Below are 18,676 nucleotides of genomic sequence, written 5' to 3'. Positions count from 1 at the left end.
AAACACAGATCCTTCAGCTGGAGCTTTGCGATGCTGAGCCCCATTAAAGTAGATCTGAAAGTGGCGTGTTTACAGACACAAGTCAAGTACAGTCTACGCTCGTTACAACAATGCAACGGACCATATTTCAATCTTAGTTTGGTATACCGATTTTATTAATACAATGAAGTTCGCTTTTAACGGACTGGGCTACAATGGACTTTCGGCTGCAATGGACGAAATTAGTGGCAATTTTTGTCCAAATCGAGTTATAAAACGGGCTTTTGCTGTGTCGACACTAGCTGACAATTGACTTGCGAGGGTCACCCGACGATCGCGGCCCGAGGGACGGAGAAAAACAGGGCGGAAATGTGCTGGCTTTCGTGCGCGAACCACAGGTGGATGGCGAGGGAGATGAGGGGGGGATTCCCCTTCTGTGGCAGCACGGCCATGCGGGCATCATATCTTGAAAACGATCTGCAATAAGGACAAAGTGCGTCCAGTGCTGGTAGCTTTGTATGCGCTGTGCTTTAGACGTTTAGTTCGCACTGAAGCGAGAGAAAGCATAAAGGTCAATTCGCTCGCTGTCGCTCTTGTTTTGACAGCTACATTGCGCAGTCACTGAGCAAGATGTATTCATGTTTACCTGTGCGCGCATAACATGATTCTTGTTAATTTAGTTAGTAAGCTAATATTTACAACTTTATACGGCCAATAAAACTACTATAGTTACTTCGCATAGCCGTCTACTAATTTGCTGTTGCAATCGATGCTTCGCCTTTAGGGCAAAACTGCGGCTTTCTTTCCTTGTTAGTTTTTTTTACTTTGGACGTTCGTCATTCACTTTTTTAGTAATGTTGTTACATTTTGCAACCAAAGCTTCGGAAGCGAGGCATTTTGGACATTACGAACTTCAGGACAGAATGGAAAATTTTTTTTTGGATGGTCAAGGTTCATTGTAACAAGAGTCAATTGTAACAAGTTTGCGATAGCAACACTGCCTCGTCAGCAATGACATTAGCGCAGAACATTAATTTCTCAATTACCAACATTATTGATAGGCAGACCTCATTTGAATAACTGATTAGTTGGTTTTGTTGATTGAGTCATCATACCTGAGAAAATAATAATAAAACAACACATTTTTAATTGCCAGAACTTACTGTTGCGTCCAGAAACCGTTATGTCAAAATTGACATTTTATAAATGGCAGTGTTTGGAAATCAAGCAATTTCCGCTCACATTTTTGTTGGTACATTGTATTCTCAGAGAATGCCATCAGCAAACATTAGCTTGCTGGGATATGATGTAGGTTACTTCAATGCTGAAGAGATGACTTGAGACAAGCATGTGAAGGATCGTATGAGGGCAAGCATGGCTATTTTACCTTATGACTAATTTACAGGTTTTAATAAATTGACTTTATATATCAGTCATCCATCTCTGCACTCGTTTTACGGTGTGTAGCACACACTAGGATGTGACAAACATTGAACATATTTCATGCAATGTCTGCACTTGAGTTGCATAAAAATCCAAGAGTACAAACATTTTGTAAACAGTGTGTTTCGATTCAACACTGAATCAGTTAATAGCTGTATATTTGTCATCAAGGTATATGCCTCCGGCATAAGTTCCAGTGCAGACATGATCCCGGTTCACAGGTCGCTGAATTGCAGGGATGAGCTGGCCGCAGCTTGTAGGTGAATTCGTTTCTCATTGTAGCGACAGGGTTGCAAGCTTGCATGATGACGCTGTGATTTTATCTTGGGACACTGCCTTTTTACATGTCCATTGCAGTATGCGCTTTGCGGCTTCCTACAAGAAAGTGTCACAACAAGTTGTCAGAAACAATTAACAGATGGCAATGGTACAACTGTAGGATTAAGAAAACACACACATAAAAAGCTGCAAATGTCTTGAGGCGTTTTCGATGGTTGCGCATGACGCTCTTTGGCCACTTCTGACCCTTGCGTGAATAAACTCCAATCATCATCATCATAATTTCTCAAATAGGCAGCTTGGCTTAGGATACAAGTTACCCATTAACTTTCGGTAGAATTTATTTGCTTTTCTTTTGTAATAGACAATTATCATACTAGTGCAAAATAAATTACCCTATAAGTTTAGGCATCCCACTTGTCTTTTGATGACCATATTTCAGACAAAAATTAAACATACATTAGTGAGTGTAAAGTAAGCTCGCTTTAGAGCACCCGCCTTCTATCAGCAACATTCTGCTGTATCGTTGTTAACAGATCTGTGTCTGTAAATTTATGATCCTGATGATATGTATACATGGTGTTCTACAGTCAAGATGTTGTAAAAAGTTAAATACTTCATTGCATCGAGGTTTAGCTGTACCTTCTTCCGATGACGCGAGAGAACTTGAAGCAAATGGACTTTGAAAGGGCTTGAAGCAGTACTGTGCACAAACCGTGCCACACTCTCCTCCGCTATTGTGTGTAACAAAGGGCTTCTGGTGCGATCCAACCTTCCTGCAGGGCCACAAGCTTGGTATTAGTCTCAAGATATTCTCAAAGAACTTCTGCCCAACTAAGGTAACATGGCTTTATGCTGTCACATGGCAGTGACAACAGACAGTACACAAAGAATATGAAGGGCAACTGTTTACTGTGGGAAAACACTGGGAAGGCAGGAGATGGAAATTCAAGGCAACGAGCAAAACGAGAACAAGGTAAAAGCAGAAGCCAACGTTTCGACACATGGACTTGTCTTTTTCAAGGCAAAAAGACAAGTCCATTGGTCGAAACGCTGGCTTCTGCTTTTACCTTGTTCTTGTTTTGCTCATAACTGTTTAATGTGTCTTTCAAATTGTTTCAACATTTTAAGCTGTTTTCCAACTGTTTTTTGCGTCTGCTAAATAAGATACAACTTAGCTATTTTGATAACAGCTAGCATGGCAAAATCATGAGGCTCACATTTAGTCATTATGTACAGTGTGCCAACACACATTTCATGTGAACAGGTGATTACTACAACAATTCTTAGATATATTATAAGTAGTGGTGTGTGTATACCAAATACATAGTAGATTTTGAATAAAAAAAAAGAAAAGAATGCCAAATATTGAACCAAATATAAAAAAAAGTTTTCACAAAATTCAATGCTTACAAGTTTTGGGCAAAAAATACTATGCTGCACATGTTCGGGAGTCTCCTAGCATTGCATAACAAAATGTACCAAGCTATCAATAACATAGGTACATAAAAATCAAGATGTACCATTACGGTCTACTCTTCCTAAAGGGAACACCAAATTAGTATGTAAGCACTGATCACAGCTCAGTTTTAGTACATATATGAAGGTAGGCAAAATATGTTTTTATCAATAGAATTGCTGTTGAATAGAATCAAGTGGGTTTTTTTCCCCTCTGAAACTAATGAATTGGTGTCGTTCGGTTGTACTGAATACCAATGAGGTTTTCAGTTTAATAGTGGACCTGTGTTCTGTGGCAATCCTTTATTTATTGTAAAGAAAGTTTTTTTGCCATGTATGAAAGATTCTGAAATAAGCAGGTTCACAGTAGCGCAATGCTCGCTCCCTCCCTTTCTTCATCTGCCGTGTACGCCAAACGCTCGTTTTGTGACGGGTTGCTCGGAGGCCAAAAAATGAAAGAGAGAGAAAAGAAGATCGAATGTGTGCCCATAAACGATGTTGGGAACGAGAGGCCACCATATGGTGTGTTGCAAAGAGGGCGGCCGTGGACAACTTTGTTGCCATCTCGTGCACTCGCTTTCGTTTGTGAAGCAGTTTGTCGGCTTTGCGAGTGTCGCGTGACCGCTGCAAATAGATCTGCGTCAATTCAGCACCAAATGGTAACTTTAGTCGGCAAGGCCCGATGTCGCCAATTAGGCCTATAGGCAGCCTAGGCGGTGCGGCCGTGATGAAAAATCAGTAAAAGCCACTGCGGAATGCTCGCGGCTAGCATGTTCATAAAGGTGACACATCATGTGATCGGTCTAGAGGTCATGCATGCAGGATAGATTGATGGCTGTTGAAGTGACGTGTAGTTCGTCACCACATATCCAACCAGATCTGTGTGCCTACTAGTGGCTAGCCAGCCTGATTATTGCACATGCTTTCCCACTAATTTAGGAAACATGTGCTGCTTTTGTTCCTGTTCCCTCTGTCCATGTCACATTATCATTTCGATTGGTCCAGACGAATCTTGTACTGACAGAGGCGGCCCTGGCTGGCGCAGCGCCGTTCTGCGAATTGCGGCATTCAGGCACTGTGATTGCGATCCCCGCCTTAAGACAGATGTCAGGGAGCGCTCGCAGTGAAAAAGGCTGCTACGGGGTCACTCAGAGCTCCTTTAGCACCGAAAACGATGCGGAGCATAAGGCATGTCTCTGCGGCGCATGAGACATGTGGCTCTGCGCGGGTGTCTACCCTGAATATTTGAAAAATCTGATAGTAATATTCGATTTGTGGTTCAAGTTATTTGAATGCTCACTATTCGATTTGGTGATACTTAATATTTGCATAAGCGTAATTACAAGCATTGCGGCTGTCTTACAGTATAACACAAGGGAGTCATCTTTTCAGAAGTCACTTAAACAGCCTACATGTGAAAAGATTCTAGTGCATTTAGCATGTCAGCAGCAACACAATGCCAATAGCATGCTGAGAGTGAAACGTCAAGAGTAGATTGCAAAGCAATGAACAAAATGGCTATACTGGGAAGCTTTGGAGCGTGACAACGTAAGGCTTTCTGCACAAGATCATAAAGGTGAATGAACACAACGTGTAACCAACCGAGCATACACTTTCACATTTCAGGTACAAGCCACATGACAGCAAAAAGCTTGCCGGCATTATCAATGCTTTTAGTGATAAGGCAGTATGCAGCTCTCACCTGATATTAAGTGTTTCAGGTAGGTCTCAAGCACAACTGCATTGTCCTCAGGAGGTTCCAGGAAACGACAAAGGGGCACTACGGACTGCACAAAAGAGAGGGCAGAGAAAGAGTTGCATGGATGCTGTGTAATAAGACAGCTACGAAACAATGTCAAATGTGTAAAAGCAAACATTAAAAGCAAACTGAAACAAAATTTCACTTCAGCTAAATTAGCTACGAAACAATGTCAAATGTGTAAAGGCAAACATTAAAGGCCAACTGAAACAAAATTTCACTTCAGCTAAATTACTTATAAATGAGTGTATTGCATACTAAATTTAAATAAAACTAAACTCTGGGATATTCACTAGCTGAAACCACAATATGATTACGAGGCACGTTGCAGCGGAGGACTCCAGATTAATTTTGCCTACCTGGGGTTTTTTAACGTGCATCCATCGTACCTTGGTGTTTTTTGCATTCTGCCCCCATCGAAATACAGCCGCAGTGGTGATATATACTACATACTATTGAAGTAATCTAGGCAAAGCTGCAAGGCCATTAATAGCTTAATTTTCTTATTAACAGCCTTTAAACAGCGCCTACACTCCGTCTCACAAGTCGTTTGCAGCACTGCCAAAGGTACGAAGCATACACAGGTAACATTCTTGTGCAGGGGAACATAGTTCTGGGCAGAACCATCTGATTACTGGTGGGATTAGAGAGTTTATCTTAATGCGAAAGCATTATATGCCCCATTCCGCAAAAATCTGGTGGCGTGACTGAGTGATGGTATCAAATATGGCCCACAGCACAAAGAGTAAAAACACAACAAAAATGCTCGAATTGAAGTCAAATTTCTCGGAGAGGTTCCTTTAAATAAAGGAAATAAATGGCTTTGAAAAGAAAATTTGGTACAGTTCGGTCTGGGTGGAAATTGAACCTGGGCCTCTGAGGTGCAAGACTTGCACGCTTCCCCGATGCCATGGCGGCTCTACGATTGCGGCGGACGAAAGGTGCACCTAGTGCGAGCGCCATTGCACATGTCACGTCACTGCCATCTGGCTGACTAAAGGTGTGGCCTAGTGCATGAGTCGCTGGGCACATGATGGCGCAGCCAACTGGGAGGTGGTGCCCCATGCCATGAGGGTATAAAATGAGTTTATGAAGTTCTGAGGTCTACAAATGGTACAATGCTTTTGCATTCCCACACGTAAGCAGTCTTAAGTGACCCTGTCAAATTTTTTTTCTTGGTACCTATATGATGCATTACAAGTTAGAACCTTCGCATGTACACATTGTAAAGTGCAAATTGCTATGGTGGTGAGCAGACGACACGGTGCAGATGAGCATGTATCAAAAGGTATTTGACCTTCCTACTGGCTAAGGAGTCCTGCAGCTTCCACAGTTCTGAGAACGCCTATGACATGGAGTATAATAAGACGTGCATAGCTGGTGGTTACTGGATATTGTACAAATCCTAGCAACTGGCTCCAAGATATTCAGTGTGCTTTGGGTGTCGCCTAATCTCAGAGGCCACTTCCAGGAGCTGCACAGGTTCTCAATGTTCAAAGCATTGTATTGTTTTCCAGCAGGTGGTAATAGTGGCGTTTTTCGGTTGGTATCAAAAACGTTGCTAGCATTTTTTGACACATCCACTCGTATTTTAAATGTAAAATTTTACATGGGGGCTCCTTTATATCTGCACTATCTAAAACAGTGGTTTTTAAGTGGTCTAAAATTCTTTTGGACCTTTAAATCAAGGTAATGTGATACGGAAGTATTCTGAGATGTGCAAAGTATTTAACAAGAGCTTTCACAAACTAGATGATGATGTAAGTATACAACAGGATCGGTAGGATAATGTGGTACCAGCTTCCCTAACATGTAAGCTCTTGTTTTATAAATGGTAAGACGTGGTCAGTCACTTATTAATAGAAAGTTAATTACATCGCATTTCGACAAGCAAATGCAGGTGGCCATATCTACTGAATTTCTTGACAGAAGAATGCTCTGATGCTACTTCGTCGCACTGCTTTGATAGCACTACTTGCGGGAGTCTGGCAACCTCTATTTGCAGACCTCATACTCAAAGCAGGCAGCAGCACCCTGCAAAACGTGACCTCTGAGATAGCTTACGCAGCATAGGCTTTCACAAGGATGGTTCACTGAAAGCGACTTGATTTCAGAAAAATCATGTGGCACGATTTTCTCATGATCACTCGGCATAGCACAAATGTTCTGAGGTTTCTGAAAAGGATTTCATCCATCTAACAGCGTAGACTGTTTCAGTACCTTCCCTTTGTGTACCTTTACATCAAGTTTTATCAACATAGTTAGCATAATATATTTCCAATACAGGATGAACACCTATCAGCAATCTCTAATTATCCCTGCTTTGTGTCAGCTGACCCTCACCTTATGCCTGCAAACACTCTAATTTCATCCCACCACTTAATTCTCTACCGTCCTCGACTTCACTTCCTTCACCTTGGCATCCATTCCGTAACTCTAATAGACCACCGGTTTCCTGCTCCACGGCATTACATGGTCTGACTAACTCTATTTCTTCTTAATGTCAACAGGAATATTGGCTACCCCATTTGCTTTCTAATCCACACAGCTGTCTTTCAATCTCTAAATGTCACACCTATAATTTTTCGTTACATTAAATTCTCCTTAAGCTTCTTTGTCAACTTCGAAGTTTCGGCACCATGTGTTAGTACAAGTAAGATGCCAGTCATGACTTGGGAGTGCCCAAAGCATAAAGTCAAGATAAGTCTGTGCAATCATGGTCTCGTGCCTGATCTGGTCTCAGGCGAGTCATGGCCAGTGCCTCCGGATTCTCGGCAAAGAGGAGCTTGCGGAAGTGAGGGTCACAGGCGCCCTGGAGGGGCACAAGAAGCCATGAGGCGAAGACACCATCTCCGTAGGACTCGCCAACATACTCCACTAGAAGTTGAAGATAGCTGCACAGAATGACATGAACAGTGTGCTGTGTGTCATCGCACTGAAAAGCACTCGCTGTACAATTCAGTGAGCACAAGCACAGCCAGGGTTGGAATGCAAGGATTCAACAGTTATAGAAATAGTGTTGCATAAGGAATGGTTCATGACAGCACCCGACCAGTGTAAAGACACATCATGTTTCATTGTCTAAACATGCAGAATATCTTAAAATTTTCAGACCCATCGCAGGGTGCCAGGTATTGCTCTAATTGTAGAGTTAATGCTTGATATAACCAAGTCAGTAAAATTGGCGTTTTACTTTGTTATGTCAAAATTTCATTATGTTGGACCTTCTAAGCAAATAAGTACAGTTGCTGACAGATTTTTCATGCATGGTAAGGGCTGTAAAATTGTCCGAATTACTGCACAATTGGAAAAAACAAATTTCTATAAGAAAAAAGACTACAGTATTTTGTTGAATTTGAGAGCCGGCGACCAAAGATACGGTTTCATGTCATGTTGCCAATAACTTTACATTGGCAGTAAGAAGTCAAGCCTGTAAAGCTTGTGCATCCACTCCATCACCGTATCTGATTACGTTGCCCATTGTGGGATGACGCTATCAGCTATCTTGGCCTGCCCAGTCTTTGCATCCGCCATGGATTACTTTCAAAATAGGGTCGTGGGTCGCGTATGTGCTCAAGACCACCCTCCCTCCTTGCAGACACAGGACAGAGTGCGTTATGCCACCATCCTTCTAGGCTCACCCTCACACACTATCCCTCGCACCCACAGCATATGACACATGGAGCATGATAGGATCTTATCACACTTAGATTTTATACAGAAAATGATGCGAAGAGGGTTTTGCATTCAGTACTAGAACCACTACTCAAGCTTATTACTGTTATTGCTACATGAGGCAGAGATAATTGGCCACAACAACAAAACCAAACTGGGTGTTGACGGCAACACATACTTGGAAAACATGCACTGCGTAGAATGCGTCGATACAAATGTGTGATACGTTGTGCTGACACCGCGCTCACCAGTTATGGCTTATAATATCAGGCAGTGCGCACCGAGAGATATTGGAGGCCATGTCCTGTTGAATTCACCGCTACCGCCGAAGACAGTGCTCCGCTTTGGCGACCACTCTCTGTTCAAGAGGTGCATTCGCAAGTAACCGCATGTAATTCAACCATTTGACAATCTGTGTCTGCACAAGTTTCCATTTCCATTTATTGCCTTCATATTCCTTTGTGGCAGCAGTGAAATGTTTTATTGAAATCGCTTATAAACACATTTCATTATACTGACGTTCAATATATACATTATACTCTATGGATCAGAAGTTCGTTATATTGAGGTTTAAATGTTTCAGAATGGCGATTCAGGTGGGTCCAAGTTTATAGCATGACTGCAGTGCAAAGTACCGAAGTGTGGAAAGACAAACGTGAGGTTAGCGAAAAGGAGAACACAGGCACCTGTGTTTCTTCATTGCACCAACCTCATGTTTGTCTTTTTGCACTTCGCTGCACTGCACTACAATCATGCATGAATTTAATTATACTGTTGCGATACAACAGGTGCTCAAGAGGCTGGCCAGCAAGGAAGACAAAGAGGTGCGTCTTGGCTCTTGGTATGACCTGGCTTCCATCTTGGTCTCCAGCAGGCCTGCTCTTGCAGATACATTGTATATAGCCTCTCAGTGTTTCTCCGCGCATAACATTTTAGTGGATGTGCATAATTAGCATGGCAACCACAATGAACTAGCTTTGGGGGTCAGAGTGGTCGTACTCTATATATGCAATGCTCCAGAATATATGAACAAACTAAACAAGGTTTCCTAAATAGTGCTGTTTATCAAACACTCGTCACACGTCTACACTGTTGCCACTGTGAGCGCTACAAATGCCTCTATGCAGCGAAAGCATTCTTCCGTAGTCTGCTTCTACCGATGCACACATCATGGCATATGTACTGTAGGCAGTAGTCAACAAGAATCTTCAACAAAGGTGTCTCTTACATAAGCGTAAGGTGAATTGCATTTCAAGTGTAGATATATGGATTTTTCTTGAATTCTTTCATTGACACGTGAATGAAAGGGGCTCACAAATCTGAGAATGATGGCAGGCCGGGCCATTCCTTGAGATCCAGGTGCCGCTGCGTGCGGCAAAGGAGCGTCGTCTGCTCAAGCAGACGGAGCAACAGCAACATGGTACCCTGCACCTCCATGTCCAAAAACAGCTCAGGACCTGCAGGAATCAGCACGGATCTTAGAGCCATAGTCATTTAACAGGGTCGCTAATGACATAGTGACAAAGACGATAAGCTGTCTGCGTAGTATAACGAGCATGAGAAAACAGATGATGAACGACAAAGAGAGGCAACAGGACAAATGATCCTACCACAGGCTGTTAGCATATGCTGTCCTGTGCCCCCTCTTCCTTGTTCCTCATCTGCACTGTAGACGTTTATGGATCATCACCCTTAACTATCTTAATGCAAAGAACTAGCCAGTACTGACAGAGTTTACACCATAGCTGCTTTTCCTGGAATCTGTAATTATTTGGCCACTTTACACAGAAACTACATCACAAAAGTGAAATAGATTTAGTGAGGGTATCACGAGAATTGTGCAAGGTTAATAATCTGATGTAATTGCTACAAAACATCTATGCAAAGGTGAGTGTGGTTTAATTTGTTTCTGGGAACTAGACATGAACACACTGGTCAAAGTCACTGTCATAACAGCAAAACATTATCACAGATATGTTATCTCATAGTACCTCAACTGAGTTTATTTTTAATAGGTGCAAGATCTTGAAAGGATGGTGATGGGCGGCTAAGAACTAGGTCGCAGGATCGAATTACGGCCACAATAGCCTCTCTTTGATGGGGGCAAAATGTGAAAACACCCGTGTTTTAGGTGCACATTAAAGAACCCCAGATGGACCAAATTTTTGGAGTCCCCCACTACGGCGTGCCTCATAATCAGATTGTGGTTTTGGCATGTAAAACACTATAATTTCATTTCTTAAAAGGGAGTAGGACTGCCTTAAACTAATAAGCTCTAAAAATTTCTGAGTAACTTCTTGAGAGAGTAAATAGGGTACAAGTTCAAGTTATGCAAAACAGCTGCTACACGAACCTGATCACTGCAGTATCTATTCATGGTAAATAAAACATCTCATTGTAACTAGAAGTTATTGCAGACTAGAATCTAGAAAGCATCTCCAATGTGTGTAGCAAGGCGGCAACACTTCTCGATATTACAGCGAAGCAGCACACTGATTTTTTCACACAGCTGATTCGCGCAAAAATAAAAGTGATTAAAGTGTATCACTTTATTCCTAGTGCTTTATGAACACTTAATGATGTTCAGAACTACGAACACTTTGACTGTGCAATGGTGAAGCGAATCGTAAAGAGATTACACACACTTTCTGTTCTTTTAGCTAATTTTCCGGCTGAGCTTATGAGGCCACGGCCTCTTAAACTGCACATTACCAAAAGAGCCTTTACCAGCCAAAAACACTGATGCTAGACGGGTGAAATGAACAAGCGGCGGGAATGCTTGCATGAACCGATGCCTTGTGCACAGCAGATGGCAGACCCAGCGCAGACAAGAGAGGACGTGACCATGATCGTAGCTTCTGCAATGACAACATAACATACAATAGGTTAGTTCTGTGCGTTTCCTTTTATTTCGAAAGTTTGCCCAACGGCATAAACTACTAAATATACAAATGTAGGCCGGTTTCAGTGATATACCTCAATAGTGCTCAATGGATGGTCTCATAGAGCTAAGAATCATAGTCTGGTGGTCTTGTGGGATGAAGGTCCACTGTTTGCAGGCAACGCCATTGTATCTGGTTTAGGCCTGAGCACGTCCACAACCAATGTTTGATTGTAGCCACGGATGCTTGAGTTCGGCAATATGGGCAAGTATCCACAAATTGTCCACGGAGGTGTTGTGGCCAGGCATGAGTGACCGATGGGGTGAGTGTCACCCCCACACGGAGTCTCCACAACATCACCTCCTCCTGGCGGATAAGGCCACCTGGGAGGTTTGAACCACACGGTAGAAAATGAAATATCGGGAGGTGCGGCGGATAATCTCCTTGTGGTGGAGGAAATCACCCTTGATGTCACTTGGGAAAGGTGCTTCCAAAGTTGGTGGCAGCTCATTGTGGGTAGCGGTGTCAGCTTGTATGTGAGTAGCAATAGTGCCCCCCGTGGAATCCACTGCACCCGACGCTGACCAGGCATCTGTGCAGTAATGCGGTGTATTTCGTCTGTGAAAGGGTGCGCATTGTATATCTTCCGAATCCCCTTTATGGACAAGGTGGGGTCAGTGCGTATTATTATGTTTGATGTCAGCAACACGGAAGCAGCTGTCGCCCAGTTCCTTGCGTCTTGTAGAGCCAAAAGTTCAGCACTGACCGATGGGACGAGAATTGTCAGACAGTACATATAATTGGCACTTATGGATGGGTGCCGTGGCACCATGGTGGACGTAACCACTTTTTTGCCCATGCAGCTCGCAAGTGAACTTGTCGGGAGTGCGGCACCTGCTTCTTCTATGTGGCACTGGAAGGTAGCCAATTGACAAGATACTGGATTTCGGAGACGGCCGATGGGTTTGTTGTCTGTGAGTTGCTGGTGATCCCAGATGGCGAGACCGAAGATGGCGAGATAGAAACCTGACTGCCCATGTATGCCGCCAAGTCAGCAGCAGGTTACAGAAAGGATGGTTTGAGATCCCTTGCTTGGCAGCGTCAATAAATCAAGTCATCAATGGTGTTTAGTTGCGTCTCTTCCTGAAGTGTCAGGATTGGCGTGCATCATGGAAGCCCAGTAACAATGCGCATTGCTTCCCTGTTGATGCATTCTAGACAGGTCCCATCTCTAACTGTGAGGTGCTGGATTTGAGCTGAATAGATAAGACGAGGCTGCAGCAATGTTCGAACAAGTAAACGGCCAGCCTTGGTGCGGGCACCCCCAGCCTGGGAGTTGATGCATTGTATCAGATGAAGTACCTGGTGTGCTTGCTGATTAATTTCATGGATCGAAACTTTTACTGGGCCATTTGCCATGATGATGACGGATAGTATGCGGAACTGGCGTGAGAGCGCGTTCAGAAGCCGTCGACGGCCCCAGCTGTTTGCAACTGACATATAGAGTGTCTTCGTTGTTGAAAGTGTCATTCCTATGGATTGACATCACCCTTAAGCTGTGTTGAATGCTTCCTGTAAAGAGGATTCCTGTCACTGTAGGTCATTCTGAACACTCCATATGGTAAAATTATCAGCGTATATAAGTAGTATATGTTCGAAATCGCTGCCATAGCCCACCCGAGGGGTAGTATTGCCAGGTTTAAGAGCAACGATGCAAACACCGACTCCTGTGGCACTCCCCGCATTGTGTTGAAGCTGCTGGTTGCATGTCCCGTCACATGTATGGCAAACGTCTGTTGAGTTAAAGGGCCCCACACCAAGTCTGACCATTTTGAGCTGACAAGCGCAGAGCATACATTGCGTGATAATGATTGTGTCTGCAAAGTACTACATCACTACGCACCGCGGAAAGATCTGAAATTTCAAACCGAATGCCATTTTTTCTTCTTCTCGCGGCCGCCGCACTCCAAGCCGGATGGTGATGTACTTGTGTCCTTGTGCCTACATACTCATGTCCGCAGTGCGACGTGTCGCTCGTGGTGACGTGTTACTTCGAGAATTATTCAAGGCAACATCTGTTATTTGTGTGATCTGTTGCTTGAATTGACGAATTGAAGTTTAGAGAAATAATAAAACACACAAACAGAATGTCTGTGTGTTTTTTGTTTTACTTTGTGCCAAAGCAAGAGAGATGTACTTCCATTTCATCTGCTTGATCCCACAGTTGTACAGTCACGTGTGTAGGTACCGAAACTATGTCATTTTCTACTGTGTTCCAACGCGTGATCATGCTCTGCAATCGACTTGTTCTGCCTCAGTAATCGTGTAGCACTGAATTACACTGTTAGTCATGTGTCCTTGTGCACAGCATGCAAAATCGTGCGCTGCGCGAAACAAGGCAATGAAAACAGCTTGCATGCAACGCTGTCAGCAAAAAAGCACAGCGCTGCAAGAAGAAGAAGAAAAAGGTGAGGAGAAAAAAAAAATGAAGGCAGGGCCCGTAATGTATGCGTCACGCGATCCTTGATGCCCTGTATGGGAGAACGCAGGGAAAGAATTTTGCTTGCTGAGGCTAGACAGGGTGTGTGGAGAGAGTGTCTCGCTATGCAGTGGAGCTTGCTTCCTGAAATTATGGGTTCGTGATCTTCTTGGGTGAAGTAAACCGGTCAATAAAACCACACATGCTACCTGGACGCATCAAGGTTGCTGGATTCGAGACCCTTGTTATGTAATAAACGAGATGAAAGGGGGTTAACAGAGGGGCCCGATATTAGTCATATCATAAGAAGTCAACAAACACTGACACCAAGGACAATGTAGGGAAAATTCCTTGTGCTTAATAAATGAAATAAAGAAACAATAAATTAATGGAAATGAAAGTGGATGAAAAAACAACTTGCCGCAGGTGGGGAACGATCTCACAACCCTTGCATTACGTGTGCGATGGTCTGGTGTCAGTGTTTGTTCGCTTATTATGATATGACTAATAAAAATCGAGCTCCTCGGTTAACCCCCTTTCTTGAATCGATTGAGCGCTTTCAAAGCCCCTGAGGAAGTCCTCAGTGCTTTCGTTTTTATTCTGCACAAGCACATTTATATTTAACAAGTGGGCTTATGTCAGCCATCATGGTGATATGATGGTTTGAAAGATCATGCCATTGCTTTGCTGCCACTTTTCCAAAAGTGGTAAAATGTTCAAATTATACAAAGCCCTGCCTAAAATTTGCTGTTTGAAAACACACAGATAATGCAGCTAGCCAAGAATAATGTTGAAAATTGTTATACTACTTAAGTGCAGATAGAAGTTGTCTGCATATGGGTTCAATGTACATATAGCAGTTCTGCCATAAAAGTGTAAAAAAAACACGCAGAACTGAACCAATACATTACCTTATTTACTCAATTGTAAAGAGAGCTTTTTTTCAAAATTTTTGTTGCTTGAAGCTGACCCTTGCATTATATTTGAATAACGTCGAAATAAACTGTCCCCTCGAGTTACATTCGAGTAAATATGCTAATTTTGTCTTCTGTCAAATATTTAGAGCTATGCCTTTTAGCTTCATGCATTATTAATTCGTTTTGCATTATTAATAAATAACGTATAGCGTGCTGACTAGTAGTTTACTGCTAAAATTTTCAAAGTACTGCATTTTTGTATTTTATTTTATATTAATGGTTCGACTGCACTGCTTGACTCTGGGGCCTGCTTATGTACACTCATAGTTAACAAATACACAACGCACTAACCAAGAGCATTCAGTGTAGTAGACGCCACTGAAGCGCATCTCTTCTGTCACGACCAAGCACAGGTGTGCATCCATTGTGGTACAGATGACATAATTACTGATGCAACCAATCAAAATTGATACTGTCTCTTACATATATCTTTTTCCTCTCCATAGGTCATCTTCCCCTTCACAGTCAAATTACCACAGCATCACACCCCTCACGTTGAGAAACACAGAAAGTTGGCGTGGTTGGTACGAGTTTATTTCCGGTATAACGGCATCACAGCAAATACAAGAGACGAAAAAAAGCAGGCACACCATGGCTTTTGTCCTTGATGGCTTGTCACATTCACAAAGAAGAAGGCAATAGCATCAGTCATCCATCAATTATACTGCATGAGAAAGGCTTCCCGTTTCCAAATGGATAACATCACTTTGTATAACCACATCTTTTATTATGCGTTCTGTCTATTTTAACCCAAAGCTTGAGTTGAAAGTTTGCACTTGTGTTCACCAAGTCTACCTTTCCTGCCTCTAGTATTTCTTGTGGTGCCATTAAACCAGAAATCAAAACCCATCCCGTGGCACAAAGAGAGCTTTGCTTTAAGATATTCAACTTCAGCCACCCACCTTGTCATTTCCTCCAGAGCACAGAGCTGATGCAATGGCAGGTAGATCCAGTCATATGGAAACAGGGGCTTTGTTCTCAACATTAGCGACACCGATGTACTGTAAAAAAGATAAATACACAGATAGGTCTGAGCCCATTTTCTTGTGTACTGACTGCGTACTGACTTGTGTAGTGACTATGCCTACATGCATACAAAGTAATGAAATGAATTGTAAAGCTGGCCTGTTTAAGAATATTCTCTCTCCCAATGTCTTTTGTGATGGCAAAAGGTTAAAACACTGCTGGTTGCGATGTTGGTGAAATGTTGCAATTTCATACAATACACATTGTGCAGGCCATATAAACCCTCGTATGGTGCATTTCAAGGCATAGGAAATACCACGCTAAATAAATGCTGTGTACTTATGATGAATCAAATTTTGAGTAATAATAAATTCTGGTTAAGTCTTTCATTACCGCAAGGAAATAATATTCAAGCACATGTCACAGCATAGCGTGTTGTGCATAATGAAATGCTCTTTCCAAAAACATACGTTGTCAAACAAAAAATGTAGTACGTAAAACATACAAATTCTAGAAAGCACCATTTTTGCTGCCAGTTAATAAAAACAATTAAAAAAAGACATATCTACAAGAAAATTAATATCAAAGAAAATTCAGAATATACATTTTTAAGATAAATAACCCAGGACTAGTGTCGGAAAAAATCAATGCTCAGTACACCACTGTTATTTGGATACAAAAAAAGAAACTAAGGCCAGTTCATCGCTCAAGCTATACGGTGAAGCAATTCCTGGATATTGTGAAGCATAGGTGCACTCCACACTCTCCCCACAAAACGTCTTGTTTTTGTTAAATTTTGCGGTCCTCGTAACACATTTTGCAGTTCCACCTTTTTGGCATCTTCCAAGGATGGTCCGATGAGAACTTCAAGGAACATACTTCACCAGCTCGTCTACAGTCATGCACCTCTTCAAGGACCGATCGCTCTCAGGTTAGCTGGGCAACTACAAGATTATGCATCCATGCATATCTGTTTGCATTTTTGCAGATTGTCTTTATCACCTCTGCAGAGAAGAAGAGATGGAAGAAATCGTGCACCATTGTAAACTGTCTTGCGCTGATCCATAGTGCTGGACTGAGATGTGCTATGGGCTGTCTTCTTGGCGTGAACGGAAGTTTCTTTGCTGCCAATGGCAGCACATCATAACCAAGCAAAGTATGCACCTTGAAGATAATTAGTAGAGCCCTCAGGTCATGCAAAAAGATAGACAGATAAGTGCGCACAAAGAAGGAGACTGCTCAAGGCTGTGAAGGAAATTCGTCGGCGAACAGCTGCAGATGTCTCATGCTGACTCAAAACGTTGTTGCCGTCAGAGCTTGAATCTGATTTGCTGTCATCTTCTGAATCATAACTTGAGTCCTCATCACTAAACTGAAATGCGGGTGCAGCATAGTTTCGAGCATGACCCTCTTCTTGCAACGCAGCCATTTGGGATGACGCCATGGGGGCGACTTTCGATAACTGCTCAGTGACATCGGCAGCACCCCTTGCCGTAATTTTACGAGAGAAGCAAAACCGAAACTCTTGGGAACTAGTTGAAAATGCCACGTCCACATGTTGTACATGTGGCGGACCTGTAGAAATACACTTTGGCGGAATAAAATGACTTGGACTCCAAACCAAAGCTCACTAGTGGTCACCTGGCATCATTTTCGGTTGATTATCACCACTCAGCACTGTTGGATGGTAAAGCCGGTGATGCAATTTAATTCTTGACTTGCTGGGAATCATTTGATTACAAGATTTTGATGCTAGTGCAGTGTAATTGTGAGTGGCATGCTCTTTTGTCGAGCGCAGCAGAAGGTGACAGCCACGCCTGTTTTCGCAACAACATACGTACATTAGTTCGCAAGAAGGTCCGTCAAAACTGACATCACCGGAGTGCGAAAATTTAAACTGATTCTGAAAGTTCAGTGCCTGTACTAACTACTAGATGGCATTAAGTGGATAAGAAACAGCTCCAACATGTTCAAATCAGCGATCTAAAGCATTGATCACCGATTATCAATTTGAATAGGTGCGGTAACAAATGAGTTAATTGAAGCTAACCTTGCTACTTTGGTTAGCTCAATGAGTCTTTCCTTTCTTTACATACAGTATGAGGTAGCTAATTTAAACAAGGCATTCCTGTTAAGTCAAATGTTTTGGCTTTCCAGGGCTAGGCAATCGGGTTGGAAACGATCGGTGAGGGGTCATTTATCAAGACACGCCTGCCCACATTTGACATTCAGGTTGCTGTGTATGTTGATGAGCAAAACTAAAAGATGGCAACCGTGGACCTAGTCCAGTTTACAGAGAGCACATTGCAAATTTGTTTACATGTTACTGCATAGTTCTGTTTCTAACTCATACTTTTTCATATTCGGATAATCCAAACAAAAAGATGCGGTCCCCAGGGGTATGAATTAACACAAATGAACTGTAAAAGCAGGCTGGCTTGTCAAGTCCTGTGAAATGGGAACCAACCTTTCATTGAGCTGTCTTAGGCTAGCTTCAAGTGTCTTCAAATAGGCACCCTTGATATCTGACAGCACTGCATTGTCCAGTTTGGCACTGGCAATTACGGGCACGGAACACCCTGTGATACTTTCCACCCGAGTTATCGGAACATTCTCCATTGACAGTGTTCTGTAGTGGCTGGACTGCGACCTAGAACAAGATAAAAAATGTGCACAAAATCATTGACAGCCCAAAAGCAGTGCCTTCATTCAAACGCTTTATGATTGCGCCTTTGTGCTCCAAAACATAGCTTCCGAGCAACACAGTAATTGAAAGTTT

At 42.7% G+C, this 18,676-nt stretch overlaps 1 protein-coding gene across 1 annotated transcript in view; it reads right to left on the bottom strand.

Moving 5' to 3' along the window:
* Window positions 1-1,106: 1,106 nt before the first annotated feature.
* LOC139050936 (RNA polymerase II-associated protein 1) overlaps window positions 1,107-18,676 on the bottom strand; it is a 39,704-nt gene continuing 22,134 nt past the window's right edge. Inside the window, exons 21-28 of the mRNA XM_070527807.1 lie at window positions 18,365-18,547; window positions 15,834-15,932; window positions 11,321-11,451; window positions 9,909-10,050; window positions 7,647-7,812; window positions 4,862-4,946; window positions 2,344-2,477; window positions 1,107-1,797 (exon numbers count right to left, since the gene is read on the bottom strand). Of these exons, the coding sequence (XP_070383908.1) occupies window positions 1,696-1,797; window positions 2,344-2,477; window positions 4,862-4,946; window positions 7,647-7,812; window positions 9,909-10,050; window positions 11,321-11,451; window positions 15,834-15,932; window positions 18,365-18,547 (1,042 nt within the window). The 3' untranslated portion in view covers window positions 1,107-1,695. The remainder of the gene's footprint in view (window positions 1,798-2,343; window positions 2,478-4,861; window positions 4,947-7,646; window positions 7,813-9,908; window positions 10,051-11,320; window positions 11,452-15,833; window positions 15,933-18,364; window positions 18,548-18,676) is intronic.

The sequence above is a fragment of the Dermacentor albipictus genome, chromosome 10 (assembly GCF_038994185.2).
Source record: "Dermacentor albipictus isolate Rhodes 1998 colony chromosome 10, USDA_Dalb.pri_finalv2, whole genome shotgun sequence".
Taxonomy (NCBI): Eukaryota; Metazoa; Arthropoda; class Arachnida; order Ixodida; family Ixodidae; genus Dermacentor; species Dermacentor albipictus.
Note: the sequence above shows the minus strand (reverse complement) of the source record. Positions and strands in the feature narration are given on the sequence as shown.